A 21,881-nucleotide genomic window follows, 5' to 3' on the forward strand; every position below is an offset into this window, starting at 1 on the left:
CTTTACAAGAATATAAAAAGACACAGTCCTTGCCTTAACAGGCTTTTTACAGGGGTATTAAAAACTTCCCTCCCAAAAACTTTTAATCTCCCATGTAGTAGATTAATTTCAGTTTTTATATTAAACACTTTTTAATCCACACTACAGGTTCCAGAACTTTCATATGAATTCAATAGTCTGATAGATTTCACCCATCACTTTTAAGATGTGATTCCCACCCATGCCCATAGGCAGTTTTGGATTTCTTCCATTTATAATATACTGCAATTGGTCAAAGATTTATGTACTTAAACAGTCTTGGAAAATAACTGGATCTATTATTTTTAAATGATCCATTAGATTATCTATAATAATTTATTGCTGAACAGATTTTTCAGCAGTTATTTTATATAGCCCCCACCAACCTTTAAACAACCCCCCCAATTCTTTTCTTTTTATATCGTTCTGGGAGGTTTATGTTGTTAGCATTTGAGTGTTCCATGTTGCGTGAAGTGTATTACTGAGATGATTTCTCTGTGCAAATTCTCTTTCCACAGTGCTTTTTAGTCTCTGGTGAAACAGTGAGCCAACCCCCCTTACAATCCTTTAACTGTTGATTTGAAATGTAAAAACAAAAAACGTGCAGAAGAGTAATAGGCTGTTGAAACCACTGGAGATAAACACAAACACTTGGAACTGCCAGATCTCTACAGTCTCCTAGAAGTGACTCACCGGGCTCCAAATTCATGATGTTGTTGTGGCCTTTGTTTATGTATTTTGTAGTCATCACATTTCGGATATTATACAAGTGTGGTCTTCTTAGGGGATTGGCTCAGGCAGCAGTTAAACCACCTATATGCTAACAAGCCTTTGCTACCAGGTTCCTAAGGGGTCCTGGCTGGGAAAAATTAAAACCAAACCTTAGACCTCTGTCAGACTGAGAAGAAAATTATATTTTTGAAGTAGTCTACAGTGTGGACAGGAAATGACCCCTTCACAAACTGCTTCTTTAAAAACAAGCAGTGGTGCCTGAAGCTATCCAGTCTCTCTCTCTGGAGCTTGTGCTCTCTCCCCCCCCCCCCCGTCTCCTGCTATAGAAGGGCTCCAACAGCAGTTTCCAGCCAGTGTGTTCTCTCTCTCTCTCTCTCTCTCTCTCTGTGCGTCTGTCTATGTGTGTGTGTCTCTCTCTCTCTCTCTGTGCCTGCCTGCTGCTACTTTGTACTGTGAAGAACACACAGCCCATGTGCTCTGTATGGATGTTGATGATACTCTGTGTAGCTTGATTCTCTGCAAGCAGGCAAGATGTCCAGCACACCACATGACCCTTTCTATTCTTCTCCTTTTGGCCCATTTTATAGGAGACACTCACCATACATGGTGCAACCAGAGTACCGAATCTATGAAATGAACAAGAGGCTGCAGTCTCGTGCAGAGGTAAGTCCCTCAGCCTTGTTTTACTGTGCATGGACTGTGATAGGTTTCAGGCTGAATTCCGGCTGAAGCGTCCCATTAGGCAGCATAATATACACAGGAATGAACACTCTAATTAATTTAGTAGTTTAATTGCGTAATCCTCATTATATTTTCACGCAGAGCAACTCTTTGAGTAGATACCAGGATAGGCTGAAATCTTGAAATTACAGTACAGCACTTCAGATTTGATGCCAATCTGAGGAAAATTCCTTTTCCTTAAGTGTGTGTGCTCAGGATCTGTCCTGTTGGCATTTACAGCTATAATGTTGCAAGGTATTCCTCGATCAGTTGCACTAAACTAATGCTTCCCCTTTGTAGAGAAGTGAACCATGACCTGTATTTGGTTTTCAAAGTCTTAACATTAAATATGAAAGATAGCAGCAACTAGAAGCAGAGTTTTAAAAAACTTATTCCAGAGCAGCCCTTAAAGAACACATGTGCGTAACACACAGATACTGAAATATGTGCATGTTTAGAAAATAGTTGCCATTAGCAAGACAAACGATCAGTTCATGACTTTATCATGTACTTGTCAGAATACCTAGAAACGTACTGTTGTAATGCTTTGTGTAGTCTGTTATTGCTTTGTACATATTGAATTGTACATGGAGATCAGCTCCCTTAAAGAATATGCTAAATGAAAAGAAGTGGTAAAAATACTTTTACTACTTTTTGATTTAAAAATTTAATGAAGCAACACTTTTGGTCTATTGAAGTGAAAAGTGTGTGGACTGGATCAGGCTGCATTTCTGCCCATGTGTCTGTGCAGCACACATGCTTCCTGCTGCAGTTTTTCCCAAGTAGTTTACTGTGGATGCACTGAACACACTTTAAGAAGTATAAATCTTGTAGAATGAATAACCTTCTGTAGAGTGCAAGTGCCCTGTGAATTTGTGTCAAGAGCCTGATTGAAGGATTTTGGTGGAATTTAAGATGAATCTATTTGTTGTACTATAATTCTTTAAAGGAACATGAGGTTATCATAAAATTAAATACACTTGCCTGAATTGTCAGCTAACCCATAGAGAATTCATGACGTTTAATGTATATGATACAACTAACAAGATGTGACCTGCTTTCTGATTGGTTAACTGCTAGAGAGTGACTGATTTTTTTAACGCTGCTATTTTGTAAACATAGTGGTCTCTATATGTTAAATACAGTTGATAGTAGCTGAAAATTTAAAGATGCTCATTGCTTCCATAGTCACATTAAGCATTCTCAGTTTTGCCTCAGGTCGTTAGCTGCTGGCAGTGATTGATACTTGGGTGTGGAAGGTGTTGTGTTTTGTTATTGCTTATTTGTTTGTTTTTTGCAACTCTGTGACTTACATTCCTATACAAATAAATGTAACAATTGTAGTATCTTACAAATGAGCAGGAAAGAGAACATGCTATCAAATGATCACTTTAGGATTATTTTGTAGAAGTTATTTTGAAAAGCTGTACATGTGACTGGCAATTCAACCTTTTTGCATCAATAGTATTTTCAGTATTTTAAATATGCCCTTTTTTCTGACAGGTTTCAGAGTAGCAGCCGTGTTAGTCTGTATTCGCAAAAAGAAAAGGAGTACTTGTGGCACCTTAGAGACTAACAAATTTATTTGAGCATAAGCTTTCGTGAGCTACAGCTACAGCATCCGATGAAGTGAGCTGTAGCTCACCAAAGCTTATGCTCAAATAAATTTGTTAGTCTCTAAGGTGCCACAAGTACTCCTTTCTTTTTTCTGATTAGACCTAAGTTACAAATTTTCCACTGCCAAAACTTTTTGGAGGACTTTTAGAAAGACTTTTCCCTGTTGCCTTGCTGATGTGAGCTGAACGTCGGGTCTAGTACATTTCATTAAAATTTTGCTCCATATATGTTTGGTTGGGCTACTCTGAGGAGGAAAGGATAATTTACCCCTCTTTGCTGTTACCCTCACTGATTTCAGTGGGCTATAACAGACAGAGTTCAGATAATGAAAAGTGCACCCTTATGAATTTTTCTTTTCTAGGTGTAAAAATACTTTTGCCTTGTGATTGTTCGATGTTAAAATTCTTCTTTTCTTTTCTTTCTGAGTTCCTGATGCCTGGACCGTGGCATTGCTCCTTGTTGTGACAGATATGATTCTCTAACTACCTTCAGCACCATCACCCATACTTGTGTTAGAGCAGGTTCCTTAATGCAAAATTTAGTTCCTTGGACATTTTGATGTTTACAGTGGCTAGATGTGGAAAGATTGTGATGACGCATTGTTGTCTAATCGCAGGTGGAGAGTGGAAGTTTCACGCTCATTTTACACACTTATAAGCCCATCTGTGATTTGTAGCTGTGGAGTTCTAGAGTTTTATTACGCCCAGCCTCGGATATCTTACATCCTGATCAGTGGAGCCTTGTAGGTTATGGAAGGAATGTGCTTGGGCTTTGAGGGATATGGGCTCACTAAATAAGCATTTTTCCTCAGGCAATCCTTGGAATAATGTAGGTGATGGCCTCTGATGGAGGCTGCTTGCATACACTCAACCCCACAGGATAGGTAGTACAAGTAAAGCAGCTTAAGGGGAAATCAATTATGGAGTCACCAAAAGGGAGGAATGGGAGGGGTGGGGGGTTTCTGGGACCCCTTTTGGATCTACTTTGGACAAGGCCAATTGAGAGCAAGGACGCCTGAAGGGTGGAACCACAACGCCTAACAAAACAAAACCCCACAACCTCACACTTACAGCCTTTGACAAACATTTATCTTGGTTGTCTCATGATGCACAACAATAAATCCTTAGTAAATCCTCTAGAGTCCAAAAACAGCCTTCCTCTTCAGCTAAGGAAGGTCCAAGATAGAGGGTCGTGGGACAGTCTCTTGAATGCCTCCCCTCACCCCACATGCTGCAAAGTCCAGCTTCGCAGTGTCTCCCTGTACATTACTGCTCAGCTGGACTTGTGAGTATGTTCAGATGGGCCAAGAAAGAGTGGGGTGGGATCAGTGGAGCCGCCACTACATAGGTCCGCCATTGCTGCATCCCCCTCTCCTTCCCCCTGGGAGGCAGGGCCTACTATCTCCTTAGGGATGCAGATGTGGGATACAGCTGTTCTGAAGCCTTAGGGCAGGCCTTATAAAGCCTTTTGCATCAAGCCTGATTGGTTTGGCATGGGGTGGGGATAAAGAATAACCTCTAATGAAGCATGTGTAGCTGTAGCTCAAAGTGCTAAGCAAATGAAGCTCAGCAAAATGCAATTTAGGCACAGCTTCCAGGTTACTGTTTTTCTTAAGTATGTTTTCTTTAGGAATAAATGGGTGAAGAACTGATAACTCTAAACCGTGCTAGGCATAGCACACTCTTCTGCACTTCAAGGCCTGTCCCACCCACAGTGCTTGCAGTGCTCCTACAATTGGCTTTTAAATCCTGGGTCTACCCTAAGCAAAGTCAAGCCCAATCACATGATGGTTTTGTGATGTAGAGAGAATTGTCCAATGGCTAAAGGCTCTCACTACCAAACTCATTCTTTCTTATGTGATTTTTAACTGTGCTAGAGCCCAGGTTGTTAACCAGCCTTCAGCCATACTTCAGCTTCTTTAAAGATTGTGAGAAAAAAGTCAAATCACACAGAAGTTTGAAACTGTGGTTCTTTTCCTGTAAAAATGTAAATTAATACACCAATTCTTAGTTCAACATGGGGAGTCAAATGTCCTTCTAGCATACCTGATTTTAATAAGTAAACATACGTTTTTTCTTTAAAATGTTTAAGTTGGCTGACAGAAATAAGGGTAAGCTCCATTTAATTTTTATCCCAGTTAACTGAAGTTCTTGGTTTATAAAAATGCAGCTATTTTCTTGCTGTGTGTGTGACCATGGGACTTCTTTCCTGTACAGCCATACTCCATTTGTCTGAATGTTTTGGATATCTGTATTAGTTTAACATACTTAGAGAATAAATCTATTGTAGCCATGTAAGAAATCTTTCATGTGTAGTGTAAAGTATTGGTAAATTGATAAATAGATTTCATATCTCCTTCTCCATGGAACTTCCAACATAAAAGAAACCACCTCTCTCCTTCTTTGATGCTGTAATTCCTATTTTATTAGAATTTTTTATAATTAAAAATATTTTAAAATAAAGAGATAACACGTTTGAAATATCCTCTGATACTACAACATGCTGCAGATAAATCACTTATAGCTGCTGACAGTTTAGAGTTTGATCAATTTCTTTATCGTCAATATGCAATGAAATATGGCAACTTTTTCACTTGTTTCTAGGTTCCTTGTATTTCTGGAAGTTGTTTGTATTATAGGCTATTCAAATTGTCCTGCAGTCTATATGTTTGTCTCTATCACAAGTGGTGATATTTTTCATTAACTATTATGTCTGATATGCAACATTTAACTTCATACCTGTCTCAGAAAACAGTGTTGTAGAGGTGACTGGAGAAGTAGTTTAGAGTAATATGATTCTTTCTTTAAAACCAAAACAAAGCAATCAAACCATATTACTTTTTATTAATCTGTACAGTAAATTTCACAGAAGTGAAGATTTCACAATGAAGAATATCAATAAAAGACAATAAATAGTGATTTAAAGACAGCTGCTTAAACATACTGGAAATTTATTTACGCAGATATTAAACCAAGCATTTAAAGCAAAACAAAACAACCCCTCTACACTCCATACTTAAATGGAAGAGTCTCTCTCTCTGTTTTCCCCCTCTGGCTTATTTCTTCAGATTGCTGTTTTATGAAATCATCTTTTTTTTCTCCTTTCTGATACATTTTTTAATATATTAGTCATAAAATTCTGTGTTGTGACATCACATTTGTTCACATAGCAACTTGATATCACAAACAGATCTCTGGTACTATGTGTATAATAAGTCTTGAGTTTGTTTCAGAGGAGGTTGTGTTTTGTGGTGGGGAGAAGCCCAAAATGCTTTGAGACGCTGACTCTTGTTGTTAAGAATTTGCAAATGTTACCCTCAAATATCCTAATACCCAGCAAGGTACTTTAAAAGACCATTCTTAAAGCATGTTTGTCTGAAAGTAAAGGTCACTTTTAAAAAAAGACCGCACAAGCCCCTTTAGACTGACATGGGGTCTTTGTATTTTTTTTACTGATTTCTTTTTTAAAAACAATTCTGTTGGGGCTGTTTTCAATTAAAATTGCTACAAACTAACAATATTTATGAGGCTAGAAAAAAATCAGTTCACTTCCTTTCCACGTTGATTCTTAGCTTACAATCAGTGAGGGCTTACTGCTTGTTTGTTTTTCTTGAGCTATAATATAGAACATAAACTATATACTTGGCAAGCACAGAGTGTCTTATTTGGTTTTTTGGGGGGGAAAAATCAATGTGAATTTTACGGGGAACACTCTTCTGTAAACCTCCTCCTTATATTGCAAAGATCCTTAACAGCTCATTGTTTATAAAGAACATAAAGCATGTTTTGAGCAAAAAAAAAAAGCAACATAAATAGTTCAAAACTCAGTCTTCTTCAGATTGGATGTAGACACAATTTATAATGCAGATCTTATCTGAAAAGCAAAAGCTCTTTTTATTGTGAGGAGGAGAACTGAGATCATATGTGATGGACCCAATCCTGTGCTCTTATTTATTTCAGTGGGAGTTTTGCCTGCAGTGGGACTGCTAGATCAGACCTAAAAAAATACCCTATTTTGTTTAGATGCATTCGGTGCATTAGCTTCCACTGTGTGTATCACTAAAAATATCTAAGGGTGGCCTTCTGAAGAAATTAAAACATATTTACTAGACACTTTACTTTGTAGAGTATAATTTTTGTGTTCTTTTGCCAAAAGTTGCATGTGTGTCATGCACCAAGCATTCCAACTGTGCTGATTTTCCCAGCTCAACACCTATGCTAGGTATGTTTGCACAGAGCACAAAGATAGAGCGCATGTGTGTACCCCTCCAGCTCCAGTGTAGACTTATCCTTTGCCAAACAGTCTTATATATTAATATATAAGAAAGGACTGAGTATCAGGTAGGATTACCCAGGGTCAGATAGCCCACAGTCAGATAACAGGTTTCAGAGTAGCAGCCGTGTTAGTCTGTATTCGCAAAAAGAAAAGGAGTACTTGTGGCACCTTAGAGACTAACAAATTTATTAGAGCATAAGCTTTCGTGAGCTACAGCTTAGTCAGATAACAGTAAGCTATGGAGACTTAACTGTGGAGCTTAATTCTGAGGGACAAGTGAAAGTTGCCTTGGCTGAAAAATGTATAGGCTATACAAAAACTTTCAAGGCGTCAGGACTTGGTGGCTGGTAAAGTTTATAAACTCATCAGGACCAAAGAAAGATGCTAGAGTGAGGTGCTGGTGGAGCCCATAAGCTTCAGAGGAGCTGGAAGTGCTGCCAAGGCTAAAACTCCTGCAGGAGTAGGGATGCAGAAACTGAGCTTTGAAGCTCCACCGGAACGAAACTTCTTTACACTGCCCAGTCCCATGGCTCATCACACCAGGGCAATTCTTCTAGTTGCTCCTTAGTCCTATTGGTATCCAGGAAGTGGGCAGGTGGACGCCTGCCCACTGTTAAAGGATCCCCCCCTCAGCCTAAGAGGGGAATCCACAGGACCTGGAAACCAAGTAATTCTGGGGGACAACTAATGAAATAACAGGGACAGGAGTGCAGTAGATAACCAATACAGTAGATAACAGCTCAGTATTAGAGTATAACAAATACTGCAGTAAAAATGTCTGAGTATTCACTTGAATTTAAATATTAATCCATGCCCTTTATGAGTTTGCTTTCTGTTAACATTGAACAGTTGAGTTTCAATCTCATGAATACTTGGAAAAAGTGAATTTTAATATATCTTTCTCAAGTATTCAGCCCAGAAGTTGCCTATTTGATATGAGATAGGATGCTACTTGACTCATCAAAGGGTCAAACGAAGGGAACCAGATGGGGACACTGAGCAGAGAACCCCGGACAGTGCCCACTGCTCCTCGAAGGCGTCAAGGGAGTCAGTGGATGCTGCCCAGAGGAATTCTGCCCGGATACGCGAATGGACGGAGGATCGGAAATAGGCCCTACAGTCACAGGAGAACTCCATCGGCCAACCTCCTCACTCTGGTTTTATAGATGGCCATTTTAATCAGGGCCAGGAGGAAGTTGACCAGGAGGTCCCGTGACTTTGTGGGGCCATGGATAGGGAGTGCATAAATAAAAAGGTGAGGGGAAAAGTGCAACCAAAATCTTAACAAGATATTTAAGAGGAGCCGGAATGGGGGCTGCAGCCTGACGCACTCCAAGTAAATGTACACCAAGGTTTCCCTCACACCGCAAAAGGGGCAGGTGTCCAGGATGGGGGTGAACCACGCCAAGTACACGCCCATGCTCATTGCCCCGTGAAGGAGCCACCAACTGATACCCTAAATATGAGGCACGTGTTCCTTCTTTACCACCCTACACTCTGCACACTAATGTACAAACCACTTGCTATACAGGAACCCAGCCACACCTTCCCATTCACCCACACTTAGACAGTGAGCACATAGTGTTCCCATCTGCTCCATAGCAAAATAGAGCTTTATTGGTAATTGGATAACCACAATAAAACAATAAACGTCAGACTAGTCTTTCTTCCTAAGCTTGGCCTGTAGATATTTCTGTTATAAACTGTATTTCCCCCACTCTCTCCAGTCAGCTCCCATATCTCTTTATATCGAGGGTGGATTTTAATGGGCTACACCTGCCACAATGTGTTCACATCTTTATGTAGGTTTCTAAACCTGCCAGCAGGGTGGGCCAGCAGGAAAACTGTCACCCTGTTCTACAGACCAAATAGCTGCCCTTTCACATCCCCTCCCACTCTCCCTGCCCCATGGTTGAGTAATTAGAACAATTTTGTCTTTCCTACCACACACAATTCCCAAATACCTGCTGCTTTCTATCCTTACGCTGTAAACCATAAAGTCAACTTGCCAAATCTAGGTAGCTGAAGAGGAAATAATTTGAATCTGTCTGTACTTTTTTTTTTAAGGAAAAAAAATGTAATCTTGTGTTACAGTTTTGAGATCCAACACACATATGAGATACAGTATCTGTCCTGATTCCATCAGTTACAGAAATACTAGCTGCAGACTACAGCATCCTTCCTGCTACAAAAGGAACTACACTGACCAGTAAATTATGACCTTACCCATTGTACCTAGGGGAGAAAGGGAATATGTGTGAATATCATGTGTATGCAACTGGGTATATTTGGAATTCTTTGCTTAGGATAGACCCAAGACTAAGAAATTCTATTTGTAGGTCTCACTTATTTGTTGTTTTTTGAAAAATGCAAGAAGCAGTTGCAATGCTTCATCACATAGATGATGGATTCCTGTTTGGTTAAAACTTCAGTCTTCAGACATTTTTAGCTTTCAAACACTGGTTTTTCTAACTACATTTCTAATACAGTTATTTTCTATAGTAAAAAAATTCTCTGCGAAAACTCTGGCTTAAGACAGAGTTACAGTTGTGATTTTACTGTATGTATGTTTACCATATTCATTGTACATTATGGGATAGTTGTAATGGGTGTTATGGTTCACACATTAGCATATTGCATCTTTTTCTCAGCAAAAGAGCTTCTTAACAAGAGTTCCATATATTCTGATTGCAAATGAACATTTGAAATGTTACTTACCTATGGTATACAAAATTCAATATGTGCATAGGTGCCTGCGCGCACCCATGCACTCATATATATATATAAGGAAAAAACTCTTTAAAAACACAAAGCAAAAGTGGGCAACCTTTTATCCTCCTCCAAAATTCAGCTTACTTCACTTCTTACTTTATTTCTTAAGAAGCTAGGAAACAACACCAAATTTCCACATCCAATTTCTTTGTTGTGATATGGAACCTTTCAGATTATCTGAGACTGGATAGAACAGATATGTGAGCTTGATTTTTCCATTGCCTTGCAACATATATGCTATTTTACACCTGAGCAAAGTCAGTGTGAAATGCTACCTCATCAGAATTGTAGCATTCTACACTCAGTCTACACTGTCCCGCTGGATCGATCGCTGCCCACCTATCCGGCGGGTAGTAAAGATATACCCTGAATGAAGGTAATAAATAGCCCTGTCATTGTCCCTAGTCTTCATCACAAGAATATCAGTTAACTCTTAAGGTAATTAGCTAATAATGTTGTTGACGTGATTTCAAGTATCATTTTTAGCAATTAGGAGTTCAGATATGATGCACTGCAATTATTATATAGTGCATCTATCTGTTTTACATAGCAATAATTATCATGTAGTAATGCTTTGTGGGATACTTGGCATTATGCACTGAATGGAATCCTGCATGTAATCATGAACAGTGTGCCAACAAGCTATGGTAATAACCCTTTGATTGCCATGCCTTATGCACATCCATGATTATTATTATAAAGGGTAGGCTCATTATGAAGAATGTGTTGGCATGAGTTGTAGGCAAAACCAATACAGTAGATAACAGCTCAGTATTAGACTGTAACAAATACTGCAGTAAAAATGTCTATGAGTATTCACTTGAATTTAAAAATGAATCCATGCCCTTTATAAGTTTGCTTTCTGTTAACGTTGAACAGTTGAGTTTCACCCTCATGAATACTTGGAGAAAGTGAATTTTAATATATCCTTCTCAAGTATTCAGCCCGGAAGTTGCCTATTTGATATGAAATAGGATGCTACTTGACCCATTAAGGGGATAATTTCCAAAAAACCCTTGCCCTGGCCCAGAGCAATTAAACAAGTCAGGCAAGGATCTTCCTGCCACCTCCGTAACTAGGTCTGTGCATACATATGAAGCTATTTAGTGTCAATGACTGGTGATGGTGGAAAATTAGAAATTAGTGAATGCCATGTACCTGTGTATTTTATATGGGAGGGGACACTGCTTGACATTCAATGACTTCATATGGCTGTAACAAGAAAAAATTAGACTGAATCATTTCAAAGCTTCAGTGGCTTTTTAAGCCTTCATCATAATTATAAGGGTTATGGTCATCCAGCCAGGGAACAGAAACAGTACATGTGACTTGTATGACCAATCACAAGTTGAATTTTGAATATAGAATATTGTGTACTTACAGCAAACTGGTGATAAATCCAGAGAGTTAAAAAGAAAAAAAAACTTAGCAAAAATTAGTCTAAAATGTGACAGGTTTCAGAGTAGCAGCCGTGTTAGTCTGTATTCGCAAAAAGAAAAGGAGTACTTGTGGCACCTTAGAGACTAACAAATTTATTAGAGCATAAGCTTTCGTGAGCCACGAAGCTTATGCTCTAATAAATTTGTTAGTCTCTAAGGTGCCACAAGTACTCCTTTTCTTTTTCTAAAATGTGAATAATTAATATATTCCAGGAAGTTATCTGTTCACAGAATTGCTGTGAGCAGAAAGAGGTTCAATTAATCAAGTCTATTTTTTGCTATGACTAGCTCAGCTCTTTTCAGTACCTCTTAGCACACTGACAGGGTTAATAATGTAAAGTAAAATGATTGGTCAAGAAGCCAGCATACTAAGCATATTGCTTGTGAGACAGTTAAGATATTTAACACCGACAAAAACAGCCAGCCTGAAACAACCAGGCTGGACTTTGCCTGACTGACTTTCATCCAAAGGACTGCAGAATGTGCACGTCTAAATATGCAGCACAGCACAGATATCCTAGTACTGAGCTGTGTTAGCATTGGTATGTAACCTGAAGCCACAACCTGCGTGTCTAGACTGACAAGAGTCCTACCAGTTGAGCCACCATGACACCTTGTGGCTTATTAAGTAACATACTCTGAAACCTAAGTAACATGCATATCTTTTTGAAAATAACAGCTAAAACTTAGAGCTTATTTTGGATATTGACAAATACCGTGGGATACAATTGTCTATTGGTTTAAATACCTTTACTGGTTTAGTGTATTATGTTAAATTAAACGATGATTTGGTTTTAACTGTGCTAAAGGTCCCTAAAATGAATTTGTCGAAGTATTGTAATGTAGTTTATAAGTGTCAGAGCGTACATGCCATTTCACTAAATTTGACCCTTTGATCTTACATTCATACTCCTAGTATCACCTCATCACTCAGATTGAATACTGAAACTTTGTGTAGCTGCAGTGCAGGACCAACTAAGCTTGTAACTAAGATTTAGGCTAATCCAAAAAACTCTCCATAAAAATGAAGAGAATATTTGTTGGCTGTGGAAAACTAGCAGAGTTAAATGAAAGTGACTAAAATGCGCTAAGCAATAGAAATAGGTAATAGACACAAAACCTCTTTACACCAAAATTGGGGTAGAAAATTGTTCACGCTCTTTGGTTGTAGATAATTCATTACCTATTATTCTTAATGTGAATTTCTCATTGTAATTTTTTTTTCTGAAAAATTCTTTCTTGAACTTAAATTGGGCAGGTGATCAGTGATGTACCATGCTGAGATACTCGGACAGAACAGTACGTCCGTAATGAATCAGGATCTTACAGTACAAGATGCCATCCTCCATCACCTACTTATTAAATTTTCAAACAAGTGGCTGAGACTGCAGCATACCATGCTAAGAAATATTGTCTCATGGTTTTTTTGTCTGTCTATCTGTCCCTGTATCCATCTGTTGTCTCTTATCTTATACTTAGGTATGTTTTCAAAGTATCCTACCCAAACTATATTGAATTCAGCTAGCACAGGTAACAACAGCAGTGAAGACAGTGGAGTGTGGGCTTCAGAACTAATAAGAACATAAGAACGGCCATACTGGGTCAGACCAAAGGTCCATCTAGCCCAGTGTCCTGTCTTCAGACAATAGCCAATGTCAGGTGCCCCAGAGGGAATGAACAGAACAGGTCATCATCGAATGATCCCTCCCCTGACATCTATTCCCAGCTTCTGGCAAACAGAGGTTAGGGACACCATACCTGTTCATCTTGGCTAATAGCTATTGATGGGGCTATCCTCCATGATAGTACAAGCCTGGCACCTGGCACAGACCCTGGGTACATACTCTGCTTGCTAACCCTCACTGAGGCCCATGCTGTGATGTCTTCACTATTGTTCCCTGCACTAGCTGGATTCAAGCCTGTGCACAAATCAGTCCGTGCTCGGCATTTATTGTGTAGACACACTCTTAGGTCATAAACTGTTTGTGGCAGCGACTGACTCTTTGCCCTATACAGTGCCTAGCACGATGGGGCCCTGATCCATGTCTGGGGTTCTGAGGCAGAAAGAATTAATACAAATAATTGAATAATAATAGGATCATAGACAATATAGAACTAGACGGTAGGATTTTATATGCTGGTTTAAATCAGATTCTAAGTATTTCACTTTGGTTTTAATCTCACAAATCAAAAGGATTAAATTTATATTTTACATGTTCATCCATCATAAATTTGACATTGATTAGAAAATACCACAAATTATAGATTGTTAAGGCTTCGAATAATTGTAATCTTCCAAGAACATTAGAATGATTTGATGCATTAACCACCAGTTCTCATACCTACTAGCCATATTTTTGCTCTCCATTACACCCAGGCCAGGCTAGTGGCATGCTAGGGTTGCACAAATATAGCAAAGGACAGCATTTGTCCAACTATTTAGATCTGATGTCTGTTAAATCACCATGATTTTCTGTGATTCTAAAGTAGTCTCATACAGTTAAAGGGATTCCTTCCAAGTCTCTGTTCTTATAGTAGCAGGAAGTTTAACATACCTTCAACCCTAGGTGCTGGAACTAAGGGGTTCTGGAGGGTGCTCCTGCACCCCCTGGCTTGAAGTGGTTCCATCAGATATAGAGTTTACAGTTTGTTCAATGGCTCATCAGCACATGCACCATACAATTGTTCCAGCAGCGCTGCCTTCAGCTCCATATGAAAAGGATTTTCTTTTTGACGTATCTGGTGTTGTGGTCTATGTGTTTATCTCACTGGGGATGTTGGGTGGAAATGCAGTAAACTCTTGCAACATGCATAAGTACTGAGGTAGAGATGAATGCTGGAGATCCTCCTAGGGGACAGAGGAGATACATTGCTTTTAACCTCTGCATTCAACTGATCTAATTAACCACTGTGTGCCTAGTAAGAACATTTAAAAATTCCCAAACTCTATTGGCTTATCAAACACAATTCTCAGTACCAAGCAGATGTGTATTTGGTTTGCTTTTTAATAGACATCTGTATTTAGAGGCAAATGAATAGAATAAGTCTAAATATTTAGTCTTGAGCAAAGGGGCTATTTTAAATGTTCATTTTGAACATAAATTGGGCTACCTTAAGCAAAGCATATATCACCTCTGGTGTGCTACACATGCTAAAATAGTAGCAATATTATGATATTTTTCTGAGTGCAGGTACAGTAGCTGTATCTTAGCTGTTGCCACATTCTACACTAAATGTTTACAGAAGCTGCTATAAGTGCAAAGAACCATTTCCTCTGGGCAGAAGTGACAGAGGGTTATACGTTGGTCGAGAAGGTAGGGAGCATAGATGTTTAAAAACTACTCAGATGATCTCTGCTCCATTTTATTATGCTACATCCTCCTGCAATACAAATAGAATGGAATGAATTTCAGTAAAGAACTGGAGCAGTTCACTGTAGTGCTGATTGGCTGGGTCCATTACAGCTAAGGAAGTGAGCTGTAGCTCACGAAAGCTTATGCTCAAATAAATTTGTTATTCTCTAAGGTGCCACAAGTACTCCTTTTCTTTTAGCTAAGGAGCTGTGGCTCTATCCTAATAATAAATTAGAATATGAATATTAACACACATTCTTGAATATCTGTGTGGCAGGGATGAAGAGATGTTTTCTACATAGATGCCCTTCTAGAGCTGGAAAGATTCAGTGGCTATGATTATTAACAACCCAGAGTTTCCCCACCTCTGCCTAGAGCAGCAACTAAGAACGTGTCTTTTTAAACAAAAAAGGATGGTGGAGGGAGATCTGATAACTACTACCACTCCCATGTCTGAGGTGGGTAGGGGTAGATAACTTTAAAAACAATTTTATGTTTGGAGGGAAAAAAATGCCTTGACTAAACTTACTGAAACATCAAGAGTGACCTATTACAAATACAATTAAGTGTGTGTCTACAAACATGCATGCACCTGCACACAATCACACATACACCTATATATTCAGGTAATTATCAGGAAGTGTATGAAAATACTAGGTCCGTGAGAACTTGGATAAACCCACCTGGTGAGCACACTTTCCTTAATAAACTAGCTTCTATTAACTTGCAAACCCAGAGCAAGATTATGAGAAGCAACAGAAAATATAAATTGAAAAAGCTCAGTTCAGTATTCTCCATTTTTTTTTTAACTGAGAAACTGAAGCCACAGAGATACACATGAAAAGAGATAGACAATAGGGTCTGGTAATTCAGGCGGATTTTCTATCATTTTTAACTTGCTTTTTAACACACAACCTAGTGGCAATATGTGTTGGAACTAGGCTGCTGGCATGCTGCTGCACCCCCTGGCTTGAAGTGGTTTCCATTCTATACAGGGTTTACAGTTGGTTCAATGGCTGTCAGCAGCCTCACTATACAAATTGTTCAAGCACCCCTGCTAGTGGCCTGAATTTCAGTGAGAGCCTGATGTTGTAGCACCTCTGTGGAGCACAATCCTGGTTCCACTGAAAGTTTTGCCATTGACGATCAATGGGACCAGATTTGGCTCCATCTGTGGAACTTGCAACACCTAAGGCTGAGACTGGCAGCATGTGTGGTTTGTGGCGGGTGAATTGGCAAGCTTACAGCCTCCATACAATGTCGGTGTGCACGTCATGGATTTGTGCAAGCTAAACATCATCTTAAAAAACAACCCCAGCTTGCTCTTATTTAGGAGGCTATGTACTCCATCTAAAAGTGGGAGAAAAATAATCAAGCTGATGGTTACTATTACAGACTGGTATTACTTGTAGCAGGGCCTAACTGCTGGCTCAGCAGCTATCTCATAGTTGTGTTACTGAAAGTGTTTTACTTGTTATCTATAATAAACTACAACACACACATAGAGAGAAAATGGCTTCACTGGGTTTTGTGGTGCATTTGTGCAACTAGCAAATGCCATGGGTGAAATTCCAACCACACTGAATCAATGACGAATCAAGATCTCACTCCATTTATTTATCTATCTTAAAACATGGATTACTTTAGTTCAATAATTGTACACCTTTATTAGGAAAATAAGAATGAAATAAATTCCTCTACAAGATTATAATGAACACTGATGACTTTTTATTGTACCCTTTACACACAAACCACCTTGATGCATTCAATACCTTTGGAAGCTTCTCAGGCTACAAAATAAATGTCCAAAAATCTAATCCTAATGGTACTCTCATATTTCAAATTTGTGAATTTTCTTACAACTCTGTTTGAAATTTCCAAGCAATTGATCCTTTTTGGCATAAAATTCATCCCTGATCTTTGAAAAATAGTCTTCATCAACACCAATTCTTTCATTAACAAACCTGTAGGGACTAAAATACGGGGACTTTATTTATGGACTTCATTTTACTATTGAAAATGAGTATTCCGTCTTGCCTGCTGTGCTCTGAGTATGATTCCATTAAAAAATCCTGCACAGATCTTCCACAATACAAACTACTGTTTAGTAACCTAATTTGGGCTAGCAATTGTGTGGGAGACAGTCATATAATTTTAAGAAAGTCATGGACAATGGAGGACTCTGACTTTTGGACATCAATCTCCATTACCTCTCCGCTCATGAGACATCACCAGATAATTCCCAAAATGGTAAACTCTCACTTTCCCTTATGGCGTCTTGTAGCTCACTGTTGTATTTATCTGCTGTCCACACACTATACCCGTAAGAAGAATTTTCAGTATCCATTCTTAACGAATCAGTGGTATCTGAGAATCCTCTCCATTTTGTTCTTTGCACAATACTCCACTTCAGAATAACCCTACTTTTCACTCTAGCGAAAGGAAACTTTCCAGTCACCTTCAGCAATCCATAATGTGTGGGCAAACTTTTGCAAAAGGATACACTGTTACTGGACTTTTCTTAGTTAAAGGAAAGATCTTTACTGCAGTGCAGTCTGTGTTGTTTATATCAGTTAATTCAACTATATAACTCTGCTCCACAGTTAGAACACCCCGAAAAGACATGATTAATATGTTTGGGGGTTAAACTTTGTTTTTTGCAGGCAACTTCACTTGGGAACATGGGACTGGAAGAGCCCTCCTCGGTGACCAAGTCCAGTCCCCTGCTATCTCAGGACACCCTATCATATAATCCCATTAGTAAATTGATCAAACTCCACCTTAAAACTGATTAGGTTCTTTGCCCCCACTACTCCTATTATAAGACTGTCCCAGCACTTCATTCCTCTGATGGATAGAAACCTTTTAATTTCCAGCCTAAATTTGCTACATCCTGAAATGTTCTGCTTGAACACAGAATTGATTCTTTCTGGAAAAGGATGGTGCAGAGTGTAGCTAAATGTTGTATTAATCAAGAGCTTGTGGAGACCCTTTAATCTGGGAGAAAGAAGACCCTATATCAATTCACAGCTGTAGGAGCCTACCGCTGACCTCTCCCTGAGCATGTATAATAAACCACGACTGCATAAGTGCAGACATCTTAATCATCAGTGTGTTTTGCAACTGGGATTTGCAGCATTAAAAGGACAAGCTGAAGGAATAAATAACTGTGAGCAGTCAGTGAGTAACAAACTCTTATCCTCACTGGGACCAGTCACTAGAGGGGGGCAGGATCTCACACATTAACCCAGTGAATTACAAATGTATTAGAGAAAGATTGTAAATAATGACCGGTGTAGAGGGGAATCGATTACCATGTAGCAGTTCTATAGATTTCTTCAGCTGAGGTAAGTCCCTTCCAGCCCACAAAAAGACCCTTGCAGAATGTGTCCTGATTTTTGGAAATAGGGTTGCCAGGCGTCCAGTTTTCAACCAGAATGAAAAGGCACCCTGGAGGCTCCGGTCGGCACTGCTAAAAGTCTGGTTGGTAGTGCAGCAGGGCTAAGGCAGGCTCCCTGACAGCCCTGGCTCCGCACAGCTCCTGGAAGCAGTGGGCATGTCCCTGTAGCCCGTAGATACAGGGGCAATCAGGGAAGCCCCGTGCACTGCCCCCGCCCCGAGCTGCAGGGGCAGCACCTGCAGACGGGGACAGTACGTGGAGCTGCCTGGCTGTGCCTCCATGTAGGGAACTGGATATGCTGACTCTCTTCTGGGAGCTGCACAGAACTAGGGCAGGCAGGGAGCCAGCTTTAGCCCCACTGCACCACCTACCGGGAGCCACCTGAGGTAAACACTGGCTGCTGGAGCCTGCACCTCGTGCCCTCTCCTCTACCCCAAGCCCCTGTCCCCACTCGGAGCCCTCTCCTGCACCCTGAGCCTCTCATTTCTGGCCCCACCCCAGAGCCCCCCCCTTCCATACTCCAACTCCCTACCTCAGCCCAGTGAAAATGAGTGAGGGTGAGGAAATGGAGTGAGTGGGTGGCAGGGCCTCAGAGAAGAGGCGGGCAGGGGGGTAGGGCAAGGGTGTTCAGTTTTGTGTGATTAGAAAGTTGGCACCCTATTTGAAACGGCTTGCTGATTTTAATGTGGACTTAGCTTAACATCACATCTGGAAATTATTAATTGGAAGTCCTTTGACCGTTGGCAGTTTGGGTGAAGTGAAGGGAAAAGGGATGTAAATCTGAAGCTCTTTGGCCCATTTGATGTATATTTTTAAAGTTCTTTTCAACAGCAGATTTGTTCCAAAGTTCCTTTTTCTTGGGTTTTTAGGATAGGTTGACACTTGGAGCTGGGAGTCTAGTTCTCAGCTCAAGGAGACAGCTAAGCTGGGGCTGATCGAGCTAGCACACTAAAACTAGAGTGTAGCCATCATGGCCCAAGAGGCAGGAGGGGCTAGCCACCCCAAGTACATACTCATCTGAGACTCCAGGCATGTTCTCTGGGTAGCTAGCACCTCCTGCTGCTTGCGCCACTAGGGCTACCCTGTATTTTTAGCATGCTATGTCCCCTCAAGCTAGAAATTGCACTCCCAGCTCAAAGTATAGACAGTATCTTAGATTCAGGAAAATATAGAGAAGAATAGACTTGCCAGGGATTAGTGAAAATGAGAATTGGCTTTTGGCTTAAAGGAAGGAAATGTTTTCAGGAGTCACTTGTCATCAAATTACAATTCTGATCTTCCTTGGCCAGAATGATGGCTTAAATACCTTTTTGTACATACAATGTTTGACCAAAAGTACGGTGAAAGAAAGATTTCTGGGACAGAAAACAAACTCTTTAGAATGGTGTTTGGACAATGTTATCATCTAATTAAGATGATTTACTTAATAAACCTTAGTTATCCTGGTGAACTGCACTAAAAAATTGCCTAGGATTTATCTAGTTTCCTATATTAGAATAACAAGCCAATGGAAAACTGTTATATTCAAATATCAATAAATGTACACCTGGACCACAGTGGCTCAAATGTCCATGCATATTTCCCTTGAGATGTGGATGCAAAAATATATAAAGACACATGAAGTCCCAGCACTAACAATCTGTAGATATATAAACAAAACCAAGTTAACCCTCCCCTCCATACTTCATTCCTAATCTCGCATCCTAATAGCACTAAAATTCAGTTCCATGGCACAGACTAATGACTGAAAACAGTAGACCTATCCCTAAAGAGACATTATAGGTCAAATTTTCTGCTGGTGTAAATTGGCATGGCTCCATAGACTTTAGTGGAGCTCCACCAAATTATACTAACTGAGCATCTGGTCCTCTATTATTTATATAGGAAAAACATTAAACCTACCCCCACCTCCATAAAAGTAGATTGCTAGAGATCGCTGCACTGAATCTTTGCACTAAAAGATCAGTCACAGCATCCCTACCAAATGTGTTTCAGTTTGTCATCCATTTCCTAGGAATAGAGATGTAAGTGCCTTATGGAGTGATAGCACTGGAGGCCATAGACCTCAATGCAGATGGAATGGACTTGGGTTAATGATGGATCTCAAAGTCTTGTCTCTGGAAACATTCATGTCTTGCAGGAGGTAGCCCCTTGAGAGAGCAACTGTGAAGAAGTATGTGACAGATGGCTTTGCAAACATCACCTTATAGATTGCCTTCAAATGCATGTCTGTGCTTCTGTCAGTGCCTCCTGCTTCATCATTCCCTGGGTAGCCTCCCCCATCTCCCAAACTTGTCTCTTCGACTTATACCTTAGGGTGTGGCTTTGCTGCAGAGTTAGCTTGAGTGATAGGCACTCAGGCCTGAGCCCCTGGGTTAGCCTGGCCTGGGTGTGAACAGCCTCACCCATAGACTGTAAGGCCAGACGGGACCATCATGATCATCTAGTCTGACCAACTGCATATTGAAGGCCACAGAACCTCACCTACCCACTCCTGTAATAGACCCCTAACATCTCGCTGAGTTACTGAAGTCCTCACATCATGATTCAAAGACTTCAAATTACAGAGAATCCACCATTTACACTAATTTAAACCACACTGCAGAAGAAGGAAAAAACAAAACAAAACAGGGACTCTGCCAGTCTGACCTGGGGGAAAATTCCTTTCTGACCCTAAATATGGTAGTAAGTTGGACCCTGAGCATTTCAGCAAGACTCAACAGCTAGACACAAGGAAAGAATGCTCTGTAGAATTCAGAATGCAGAGCCCTCTGTATCTAGTGTCCCATCACCGGCTATGGGGAATATTTGATACTAGCAGTCGCTGGTCAGCTAAATGACAGGTTTCAGAGTAGCTGCCGTGTTAGTCTGTATCCGTAAAAAAGAGAAGGAGTATTTGTGGCACCTTAGAGACTAACACATTTATTAGAGCATAAGCTTTTGTGAGCTACAGCTCACTTCATCGGATGCATACAGTGGAAAATATAGTGGGGAGCTTTTATATACACAGAGAACATGAAACAATGGGTGTTACCATACAGATTGTAACAAGAGTGATCAGGAAAGATGAGCTATTACCAGCAGGAGAGCAGGGGGGGACCTTTTGTAGTGACAATCAAGATTGGCCATTTCCAGCAGTTGACAAGGACAGTAGGAGGGGAAATAACAAGGGGAAATAGTTTTACTTTGTGTAATGACACATCCACTCCCAGTCTTTATTCAAGCCTAAATTAACTGTATCCAGTTGGCAAATTAATTCCAATTCAGCAGTCTCTCGCTGGAGTCTGTTTTTGAAGTTTTTTTGTTGAAGAATTGCCACTCTCAGGTCTGTAATCGAGTGACTAGAGAGATTGAAGTGTTCTCCAACTGGTTTTTGAATGTTATAATTCTTGATGTCTGATTTGTGTCCATTGATTCTTTTACATAGAGACTGTCCAGTTTGGCCAATGTACATGGCAGAGGGGCATTGCTGGCACATGATGGCATATGTCACACTGGTAGATGCGCAGGTGAACGAGCCTCTGATAGTGTGGCTGATGTGATTAGGCCCTATGA

At 40.1% G+C, this 21,881-nt stretch overlaps 1 protein-coding gene across 10 annotated transcripts in view; it reads left to right on the forward strand.

The window, feature by feature from the left end:
- The first annotated feature begins 779 nt into the window (after positions 1-779).
- LDB2 (LIM domain binding 2) overlaps positions 780-21,881 on the forward strand; it is a 301,105-nt gene continuing 280,003 nt past the window's right edge. For 7 of the 10 annotated variants that reach the window (XM_038401042.2, XM_038401034.2, XM_043514107.1 and 4 more), the window contains exon 1: positions 784-1,413. In XM_038401042.2, coding sequence (XP_038256970.1) covers positions 1,282-1,413 — 132 coding nt within the window. In that variant the 5' untranslated portion in view covers positions 784-1,281. Of the gene's footprint in view, positions 1,414-21,881 lie in introns of all 10 variants that reach the window. The other 3 variants (XM_038401040.2, XM_038401037.2, XM_038401035.2) reach the window with 3 other exon arrangements.

The sequence above is a fragment of the Dermochelys coriacea genome, chromosome 4 (genome assembly GCF_009764565.3).
Source record: "Dermochelys coriacea isolate rDerCor1 chromosome 4, rDerCor1.pri.v4, whole genome shotgun sequence".
In the NCBI taxonomy this organism is placed as follows: domain Eukaryota; kingdom Metazoa; phylum Chordata; order Testudines; family Dermochelyidae; genus Dermochelys; species Dermochelys coriacea.